Here is a 10,582-nt window from a genome sequence, read left to right on the forward strand (position 1 = left end):
CCCCAGCCACAAGGGAAGCCCTAGAACTGGATTTTTGCAGAATGGTGAGCAATTAGAGGATACCTGGTAGTTCATGGGAGAACTAATACCTGCACGGTGAGTGCATTAAATAATTAAAGCAAACCATCGGAGACAGACGGGCTTCCCAGGTGGTACTCGTGGTAAAGAACCATGATGTGGGTTTGATCCCTGGGTTGGGAAGATCCCCTGAAGGAGGGCATGGCAACCTATTGCAGTATTCTTGCCTGGAGAATTCCATGGACAGAGGGGCCTGGCGGGCTACCGTCCATAGAGTTGCAAAGAGTCAGACAGGACTGAAGCGGCTCAGCACACCACACACACGCATCCAAGAGAGAAACGTGAGAAGTAAGGATGGCAGTCTTAGAAAGTGAGGGCTAAGGTGGGGCCAGCTGGAAAAAGGCAACCCAGAAAATCTTCCTAGGCTTTTCCACCCGGATTAACTCTGTGAGCTGGACTGAAGAAAGTATTCATCTCTAACGAACGGATGACAGTTACAGCGTGTCCTTCACAGGATTCTTGTGAGGATTAAATGGATTTATACCCTTAAAGCCCATAGAGCACGATGTGGCATCTAGTACTATGCATTCACTATGTAATAACTGAACTCATACTCCAAAATCTTGGGTTTGAATACTGCTGCTACTGCTGCTAAGTTGCTTCAGTCATGTCCGACTCTGTGCGACCCCATAGACCGTAGCCCACCAGGCTCCCCCGTCCCTGGGATTCTCCAGGCAAGAACACTGGAGTGGGTTGCCATTTCCTTCTCCAATGCGTGAAAGTGAAGTCGCTCAGTCATGTCCGACTCTTAGCGACCCCATGGACTGCAGCCCACCAGGCTCCTCCATCCATGGGATTTTCCAGGCAAGAGTACTGGAGTGGGGTACCATTGCCTTCTCCAGGGTTTGAATACTAGCTTGGGCAAATCCCTCCACCTGTCTTAGTCTCCTCTCTCACCTGAAATTTAATAAAGCTGACTTTACAGGTGGCTGTGAAAGAGGACACCTGAAAGGGCTTTGAAAAATGTAAACTACAAACAGATGGCTTCATTATAGCTCTCATCCTCAATCTATAATAAAGCCTTAAGAGCTCACATCCGATGTTTTCTGTTACAGGCATTGGGTTTAGTGCTTTATATGCATTATCCTTGGAGAACGAAATGGCAACCCACTCCAGTATTCTTGCCTGGAGAATCCCAGGGACGGGGGAGCCTGGTGGGCTGTCGCCTATGGGGTCGCACAGAGTCGGACACGACTGAAGCAACTTAGAAGCAGCAGCATGCATTATCCTATTCATGCTTCAAAACAACTTGAAGATAAATTGTTATCTCTATTATACAGTCAAAAAAACCCAAACAACACCTGGGTCTAAGCCTGTGATTTACCCAAAGTCACACAGCAAGCAAGTGGCAAAGAATATTCCCAAGTCCAAACGCATCAGAAGTGTATAAAGTGAAAGTGAAGTCGCTCAGTCGTGTCCAACTCTTGTGACCCCATGGACTGAAGCCCTCCAGGCTCCTCTGTCCATGGAATTCTCCAGGCCAGAATACTGGAGTGGGTAGCCTTTCCCGTCTCCAGGGGATCTTCCCGACCTAGGGATCGAACCCGGGTCTCCCACCTTGCAGAGATGCTTTACCTTTACCGTCTGAACGTATAGATGTGGCCCAACCTGTTGCTTGTGGGGTGAATGATTGCCCTTGTATAACCGTCAGAGATTTGGGGAGGGAAAGAGTCCCCAGCAAAGCTCTCCGCTTAACAGGAGAGGGGTTGTTGGGTAATGACTGCCTTGCAGAGTAACTGGAAGAAATTTATTTTTTATTCTCTTATTTAAGTAAAATGCTCTGTAATGCTCTCCAGGGGTCAAACGCTGTGTCAGGACGGGGATGGCAGTCCAGTTAGTCTCTGATGAGCTGCTTGGCTGACCTCTCTCTATCCCTAGGTCTCCTCGTATCCACACAGGGCTCCGCGCCCCGCTTCCAGGCGGCTGTGGGGCCTACATGGTGAGCCCCCTCCCCTGCCCGCCTCCCTTCCCCTTCTCGGGCCGCAGGTGAGCAGGAGCGACGGGGAGAGGGCCCACAGCCACCGCGCCTCCCGGCCGCTGTCCCCTCAGCTGCCAGTCCCCGCCGCGCACGGGGGCGTAACCACCCCGCCTCCTGCTTCCTTCCCCAGCTGCTTGACGAACAAAGACGGCAGCCGCCCCGCCCACCTTTGACGTCACGGTCAAAAAAAATTGACTACAAGTCCCAGAGGGCCGAGCGGCGGCGAGAGCGCGACCGCTCGCGACAGCTCTGGTACAACTACATCTCCCAGGGGGCCCCGCGCGGCCGCTCCTTCCCCACTGCGCAAGTGTGGAAATGCTTGTTTTCGGCGTGGGTCTCGGTGAGCCCGTCTCTCTTCTGGGCTTAGGTCCTGTCTTCTTGGTTTCGAGGTTTGAGCTCGTGGCTGTACAGGTGAGGTAGTAAGTTCAGGATCGCAGCCGCCGCCTGCTTAGAGCCTGCGCAGATTTCGGTGCCTGGGGAGGCTGGGACGAATGCTAGACCTGGAGCTGCGATCTAGATCGGAGATAATTCTTTGCTGTTCCTCGGCGCTTTCTAGTTTACTAAATTTTTTCTTTCCCTCCGACCATCCCGGTTAATCCCCAGAACAGAACTTTGTGTGGGGAACTGTAAGCGCCTCCAGTTGACAGCGGAGGAAAAGGTTGAGAGGAGCTAAGTGAAAAAGACACTGCTGGTGGTTGCTGAACGGTTTCCTTGATGCTGTTTGCTTCTGAGTCCCAACTCGGTATTCTCTCTCTGCCTCCAGATTGCTGACTCCCTTTTTTGTTGACCCAAGGATTAGGGACTGGGCATCTGTAGCTTTTTCAAGTCTGGAGTACCCGAAAGAGTGATAGTGATGAAGGGAGCAACAAACGTGCTGTAATCAAGTCTGTCAGTATGTAGGTATCTTTTTTTCCGCCGACGTCTGAGTTAGTTATCCACTCGGTGTTTTTACAGAGGTGCCTTTTGGTTGTCAAGCTCTATTTTAGGTACTGGAGTTACAGCACCAAACCAAAATGCCCAACCCTTACCTTCTAGTAAGGGTAGATAGACAGTAATCAGATATATAGTGGGACAGGTGGTGATGAGAGATAAGGGGGAAGAATAAAGCAAAGGAGAAACATCCTCTGGAGGATTTTGAACCGAGTCCTAACTTCTGTTTAGATCTGATTTTGGCGTTCCAGACAAAGCAGCCACACAGGAAAGATGGGAGAGGAGGCCAATGATGACAAGAAGCCAACAACTAAATTTGAACTGGAGCGGGAGACAGAGCTTCGCTTTGAGGTGGAGGCGTCGCAGTCAGTTCAGTTGGAGCTGCTGGCTGGCATGGCAGAAATCTTCGGCACAGAGCTGACCCGAAACAAGAAGTTCACCTTTGATGCCGGCGCCAAGGTGGCTGTCTTCACTTGGCACGGCTGTTCGCTGCAGCTCAGTGGCCGCACCGAGGTGGCTTACGTCTCCAAGGATACCCCGATGTTGCTTTATCTCAACACGCATACGGCCTTGGAGCAGATGCGGAGGCAGGCAGAGAAGGAGGAGGAGCGAGGCCCCCGGGTGATGGTCGTGGGCCCCACGGACGTGGGCAAGTCCACCGTGTGCCGTCTGCTGCTCAACTACGCGGTGCGTTTGGGCCGCCGGCCCACGTACGTGGAGCTGGATGTGGGCCAGGGCTCTGTGTCCATCCCCGGCACCATGGGGGCCCTGTACATTGAGCGGCCAGCAGACGTTGAGGAGGGGTTCTCCATCCAGGCCCCGCTGGTGTACCACTTCGGCTCCACCACGCCTGGCACCAACATCAAGCTTTATAATAAGGTCAGAGCCCAGGGCAAGGCGGTTGGAGGGAGGGGGCCGGCGTTTGCCAGGTAAAACTCTCTGCCCCCTCTCAGTGGCCATCACTTCCAGGGTGATGGGTTTTGGAAAAGACAGTTTCAAAAATAGCTCAACCTCAGATGGTTAAACATTTCTAGGGACCTATTCTTAAGTCGGTCCTATTCTTCCCTGGTGGCTCAGACGGTAAGGCGTCTGCCTACAATGAGGGAGGTCCAGGTTCAGTCCCTGGGTTGAGAAGATCCCCTGGTGGAGGGCATGGCAACCCACTCCAGTACTCTTGCCTGGAGAATCCCATGGACGGAGGAAGCTGGCAGGCTACAGTCCATGGGGTCGCAAAGAGTGAGACACGACTGAGCGACTTCACTTCATTCTTAAGTAATTTATTACATTTCAACTTGGGACATGAAATACCAGAGACAGAAAAAACAACATAAAATGAAAACTAACTCCATGTTATGTGGTTAAAACCACCGCCATCAGGAATGTCCTTTTTCTTGAACCTGATACCACTTAGGCTAAGGAAGGATCGTGTGGCCGAGGGTTCGTTTTGTGCCTTTTCTCCCTCACGTGGACCCTTTCTTCTGCAGATTACATCTCGTTTAGCCGATGTGTTCAACCAGAGGTGTGAAGTGAACCGCAGGGCCTCGGTGAGCGGCTGTGTCATTAACACCTGTGGCTGGGTCAAGGGCTCTGGTTACCAGGCTCTGGTCCATGCAGCCTCAGCCTTTGAGGTGGATGTCGTTGTGGTTCTGGATCAAGAACGGCTGTACAACGAACTGAAACGGGACCTGCCTCACTTCGTCCGCACGGTGCTGCTCCCCAAGTCGGGGGGTGTGGTGGAGCGCTCCAAGGACTTCCGGCGGGAATGCCGGGATGAGCGCATCCGTGAGTATTTCTATGGGTTTCGGGGCTGTTTCTATCCCCATGCCTTCAACGTCAAATTTTCAGATGTGAAAATCTACAAAGTCGGGGCACCCACCATCCCAGACTCTTGCCTGCCTCTGGGCATGTCTCAGGAAGACAATCAGCTCAAGCTGGTGCCTGTCACCCCCGGCCGAGATATGGTGCACCACCTGCTGAGCGTCAGCACGGCGGAGGGCACGGAGGAGAACCTCTCCGAGACCAGCGTGGCGGGCTTCATCGTGGTGACCAGTGTGGACCTGGAGCACCAGGTGTTCACCGTTCTCTCTCCGGCCCCCCGCCCGCTGCCCAAGAACTTCCTTCTCATCATGGATATCCGGTTCATGGATCTTAAGTAGCGATCCGCAGGCAGCCTTGCTGCCTGGGGCCTGGAGGCCTTCCGGCCATCACCAAGGGCATACGGGCTGAGGGATGAGCACCTCTTGCGGCCAGGCTGCTGGGTAAATGGTGGACTACCAGAAAGCATACGTTCTACCTCTTAAAAACAGGTGGTGGTCACCTAACTCTTCCAGTTGTGAACCAAAGGTTTCTTAGGTCACCGAAGGTGCCATCAGAGAAGCCCCCTTTCTTTCACTGTGCTACCACGTGGACTCATTTATTACCATTTTATCTTCTGCATATACTACTTGTTATCTCATTTGTCCGCAAAGAGTGAATTCAAAGGACTCCTCCCAATAAAGTTCACACTTGGAAAAAAAGAAAAAACTATTTTAATAAATATTTTTGCCATAGCACAGGAGTTGGTATCATTTTTTAAAGCTTGGGTTTTTTCCCCCTAAGCATTGTAGAAATATTATTGGAATGATGTATTACTGAATGCCTGGAGAAGAAGAAAGCCAAGAGCCCACCTGTGAGCTAAGCAGGTGAATATTTATGATGGGTTTCCTTTTCCTCTGCACTTGGGTGAATAGATCCTAAATCTGTTGTCAGTGATGGGTTTAATATAAGGAACTAAACAGATGGTGGTAAACTTGGGGTGAGATTTCAGATTGGATATTATCCAGAGATAGCTCGTTTTCTCTCAGCTACAGCTCTCTGCTCTCTGTCCTGTTGTCTGTTTAATTGGAATCAGATCCCAAGTCAAAAAATACATTTGAGCTTCCAGGTGATAAGCCGGGACAGCCCATCTCTTTGATCTCTTGCAAACAATTGGTTTCCCTAGTTTGGACTTGTATTATTGAATAAGTATCATGATGACCTTATCCATTGATTCTTTTCACAAATTTTTATCATGCACCTACTGTGTGACAGGGACCTTTCTAGATGGGGGAATGAGATGGACAGAGTCTTGCAGAGCTTACAGTAAACATAAAAAGTGAGGTGCTGTGCAGAGAGGCTTAAGATTGGGCCATAGGAGGCGGAGCGGCCCGGAGGCTTTTTAAATCAGGTGGTCAGGAAAGGCCTCTTCTGAGCACACGTCTTGAGTTAAGACCTGAATGGCTGTGTGCAATTGGGACAGAATCTTCCTGGTGGAGGAAGCAGTGTAAAACCCTAAAAGGAGCAAGCTGAGTGTGTTGGATGAAGGGAAAGGCCAGCATGGTGGGAGTGACATAGCAAATCAAGGGGAGAGGGAAAAACTCAGGCCGGGGTGGGAGGCAGCAAAGACCAGATAGTGTAGGGCTTTTGTAATCCAAGAAGAGTGGGAAACGATGGGAGAGAGGTAAGAAGCTCCAATACTTTGGCCATCTGATGCGAAGAGTTGACTCATTGGAAGGACCCTGATGCTGGAAAACATTGAAGGAAAAGGAAGAAGAGGGTGGCAGAGGATGAGATGGTCAGATACCATCACCTCCCCACTCACTCAATGGACATGAAATTGAGCATACTCTTGGGAGATAGTCAAGGACAGAGGAGCCTGGTGTGCTGCAGTCCATGGGATTGTGAGAATCAGACATGATTTAGGGACTGAACAACAACAAAAACACGGACTGGGTAGCTTACAAACATCTGAAAATGGTCAGATTTCTGAAGGCTGGAAAGGCCAAAATCAAGGAACCAAGCATAGTCACATTCTGCCAAGGGCTCTCTTCCAAGTTGCAGATTACCTGCTTCAACTGTGTCCTCACAGAGTGAGAGGGGCAGGGAACTCTCTGGAGCCTTGTTTATAAAAGCACTAATCCCATTCATGAAGGTCTACATTCATGATCTAAGCGTCTTTCAAAGGTTTCATCTAATATTGGGGATTTCAACATAATTGCGGGGAGGCGGGGCACAAAAATTCATACCATTGCAGGTGGTTGAACACAGGAATGGCATGTTTTAATTTACATTGAAAAGATTTCTGCTGGGCAGAAAATGGATTATAGAGGCAAGAAAAGAAGCAAGAACACAAGTTGGACTTTTGAGGTAGGGTCAGCGTGAGAATTAATGATTCAGAAGAGGGCAGCAGAGAGAGCTGAGTAGATTGCCTCGGGAGATTTCAGAGGTAAACCTGACAGGACTTGCTGATGGGGGTGGTACGGAAAAGCACGTGGAATCAAAGGTGATATTGTGGATATCAAAAATGATACCCACATTTTTTACTTGGGCATCTAGATTGGATCTGAGGTTGAGGAAACTTTGGGAGAGAGGATAAAAAAGTACAGATACTTTGAAAATACCGATAAACTACACCAGGAGAAACTATGAGGTATTACTTGACATACATAGCAAAGTAATTTATGTGAAGTTTGGTGGTCTGGATATCTCATTGTTTTAGTCTAGATTTTGCAATACTTTTCAGAAGTGGCTATCAATTTAAATCTTGTGTTCTATTAAACATCCTTTCCAGGAAATACCTTGCACAATTCTAAGGAAAATTGGAAAAGAAAATGGAATCTCTCTCTAAACCCTGGGATAGTTTATGCCACTGTCAGTACTCATCCAGCTAAGAGCTTGGTGTTCAGTAATCCAGTGTCCTAGGGGAGTTCAGTGTATGTGGCTGGTCAGTGGACTGTCCAATGCTCATTCCCATTTAGCACTGTCTAGCCAAGAGACAAAACAATTTATAGGTTCTTAGACTGTTGAAAGTGGGAAAAGGAAAATGCCTAATTTGTGAACTTGGAGAAATGAAGTCTTAAAAGTCCAAGAAAAGGGACTTCCCTGACTGTTCAGTGGTCAAGACCCTGTACTTCCAGTGCAGGGGGCACAGGCCCAGTCCCTGACTGGGGAACCAGAATTCTGCAAGGTGTGCCACACAGCCAAAAAATAATGACAACAAACCCAAGAAAAATACAGATAAATGAAATTTTATCTTTCCCTAAGGAAACAAATTAAGCTGTTTTACAAATAGGAAAATAATTTATCTCTAATAACACCTTAACTTTACCTACCCTAAGGTAGAAAGTTTAAAAACTTTGCATTTTTAAAAAGTACACAGTCATTAAGAGAACTCTCCAGTGTGCTGCAAGAAATGGTAGATGAAGCCTTTAGCCAGAATGAACTACAGCCTGTTGACACATGCCATGCCAGAAAAGGAACTAGGCTAGACCTCAGAAAACAGAAGGCAGGCCTTCTCCTTCCCTTGCCGCTCAGCTTCTAAACATCAGAGCAGTTAAAGCAGCAACATGTGACACCAAAGCCGAGGACAGACAGCAGGATTTAGAATCACACTTCACAGGTGAGAAACCTTGGCTTCAGAGAACTGGCTGGTGGAACACTTTTTTGAAAGACTATTATGTAATAGCCAGAGCAGAAAATGGCCTTGAGCTAAATCAGGAGAGAACACTGGGCCTTGCTCTTGGGTTCACAGCTGTGTAGGACTAAATAGGGCAAACCATGGTGCTGAGATCTAGGCAGAACTGGCCAGCAGCTTGCCATGGGCAGCACCTTCTGGAGAACCTTTTCCTTCCTTTGGCCTGTATTTCCGGACTGCCCAAGGTTAGGCGTGGGGTCGTCCAGCCCCTGTGCTACAGCGAAACACTAAGGCAATTAAGCGAGGCCCAACCAGTCCATCCTAAAGGAGATCAGTCCTGGGTGTTCATTGGAAGGACTGATGCTGAAGCTGAAACTCCAATACTCTGGCCACCTGATGTGAAGAACTGATTCATTGGAAAAGACCCTGATGCTGGGAAAGATTGAGGGCAGGAGGAGAAGGGGACGACAGAGGATGAAATGGTTGGATGGCATCACCGACTCAATGGACATGGGTTTGGGTGGACTCCGGGAGTTGGTGATGGACAGGGAGGCCTGGTGTGCTGCCATCCATTGGGGCAGTGTCTAACATGACTGAGAGACTGAACTGAACTGAACTGAGTTTCAGGTGTACAGCAAAGTGATTGAGTTATACATATATACATATCTCTGGTGGCTCAGATGGTAAAGAATGTGCCTGCAATGTGGGAGACCTCGGTTTGATTCCTGGGTCAGGAAGATCCCCTGGAGAAGGGAAGGGCTTACTCACTCCAGTATTCTTGCCTGGAGAATTCCATGGACAGAGGAGCCTAGTGGGCTACAGTCCATGGGGTCAAAGAGTTGGACACGACTCAGTGAATGAACTGAACTGAAACTCTTACTCCAGGGACCGCTGCTGCCTCCGCGCGCACTCCCGGCGTCCCCTCCCACGGGTGGCCCTGGGGCCCCAAGGCTGTTGCCCGCTCTCCTCTCTCTTCTCTCCGGATCTTTGGCTGGAGCTTCGCCCTTCTTGGTAGCTCAGCTGGTGAAGAATCCGCCTGCAATGCACGAGACCCCGGTTCGATTGCTGGGTCAGAAGAGCCGTTGGAGAAGGGATAGGTTACCCACTCCAGTATTCATGGGTTTCCCTGGTGGCTTAGCTGGTAAAGAATCCTTGGGAGTCCTGGGTTCGATCCCTGGGAAGGGAAAATCCCCTGGGGAAGGGAACGGCTGCCCACTCCAGTATTCTGGCCTGGAGAATCCCATGGACAGGGGAGCCTGGAGGGGTCCATGGGGGTCACAAAGAGTCGGACAGGACTGAGTGACTAACACTAACTAACTCGTCCTCTAAACTGAGTCTTCCAGTCGCGGCAGACCCTCCAGGCACAAGCGACAGCCCAGGTCTTGCCATCATCCTGCACCTCTGCTGGTACCGGGGAACTCGCGGACTGGGGACGGTGACATCGATTTTTTAAATAAAGTTTTCGCCATCAAAAAGGGGCGGGGTGGCCGGGGGTTGGCCAATGCACGGAGGGGCTGAAACAGGAAGACGCCAGGGCCCGAGGGTGATTGGTTACCTCAGAAGCCTGTCTGGCTGGTACCACAGTTATTGAGGTGGGGGGGTTTGGGGAATACGGGAGGGTGGCGGCTTGTTCTTGAGAACTTTCAGAAGACACATATAACTATATTTTGCTTCTGAGGCTTTCTGCGTCTATACGGGAGGGGCGGAAAGCGGGACGCAGGAAAAGGGGACCTACTTGCCCGACCATTCCCCCATTTCTGACTCCCGCGCAGTACGCCCACCCTCCCCGGGCAGTCGCCGGCGAAGCCCGACGGCCCTGCGCGCGCGCGCTCTCGTGTGTTCTCGCGTGGCGCGGCGCTCTGCTCCCGCAGCCAATCAGGCCGCGAGGTCGCCGCGGTCGCCGGGGTGAGCGCGCACGCCCTAGGGAGGCGTGGGGGTGGGGCCGCACGGTGAATGGGAGCGCGCGCGGGGGCGGGCGCGGCGGCGTGAGCCGCATGAATGAGGAAACGCGCCCCGGCGAGACGCAACGCGCGCGCCCGGCGCCTGGAGCCAATCGGGAGCGCGGAGAGGGCGGCGACCGGCCTGAGGCAACGGCGCGCGCCGGCTGGAGGCGAGCGTCGCCGGCGGCGCGCGCGTCGCGGGGCGGCGCGGAGCGTGCGGGGGCC

At 51.1% G+C, this 10,582-nt stretch overlaps 1 protein-coding gene across 7 annotated transcripts; it reads left to right on the forward strand.

The window, feature by feature from the left end:
- The first annotated feature begins 2,292 nt into the window (after nt 1–2,292).
- On the forward strand, nt 2,293–5,536 carry CLP1 (cleavage and polyadenylation factor I subunit 1). 7 transcript variants are annotated; one of them, XM_010833604.1, is made up of 4 exons: nt 2,354–2,467; nt 2,660–2,798; nt 3,218–3,865; nt 4,471–5,536. In XM_010833604.1, the coding sequence occupies exons 3-4, from the start codon at nt 3,260–3,262 to the stop codon at nt 5,140–5,142; spliced, it is 1,278 nt and encodes a 425-aa protein (XP_010831906.1). In that variant the 5' UTR covers nt 2,354–2,467; nt 2,660–2,798; nt 3,218–3,259; the 3' UTR covers nt 5,143–5,536. The 7 variants fall into 7 exon arrangements, with proteins under 7 accessions (XP_010831905.1, XP_010831911.1, XP_010831906.1 ...); XM_010833606.1 differs by having other exon boundaries at nt 2,665–2,798; XM_010833605.1 differs by lacking the exon at nt 2,660–2,798 and adding an exon at nt 2,820–2,952.
- The last annotated feature ends 5,046 nt before the right edge of the window (nt 5,537–10,582 follow it).

This window comes from Bison bison, unplaced genomic scaffold (genome assembly GCF_000754665.1).
Source record: "Bison bison bison isolate TAMUID 2011002044 unplaced genomic scaffold, Bison_UMD1.0 scf7180017863815, whole genome shotgun sequence".
Classification (NCBI taxonomy): Eukaryota; Metazoa; Chordata; class Mammalia; order Artiodactyla; family Bovidae; genus Bison; species Bison bison.

What these genes read in the sequence shown, in the direction of transcription:
- CLP1 (XM_010833603.1), top strand. Translation starts at nt 3,260, where the DNA reads ATGGGAGAGGAGGCCAATGATGACAAGAAGCCAACAACTAAATTTGAA. An exon ending in ACATCAAGCTTTATAATAAG is followed by an intron (nt 3,866 to 4,470) that starts GTCAGAGCCCAG and finishes TTTCTTCTGCAG; the next exon opens with ATTACATCTCGTTTAGCCGA.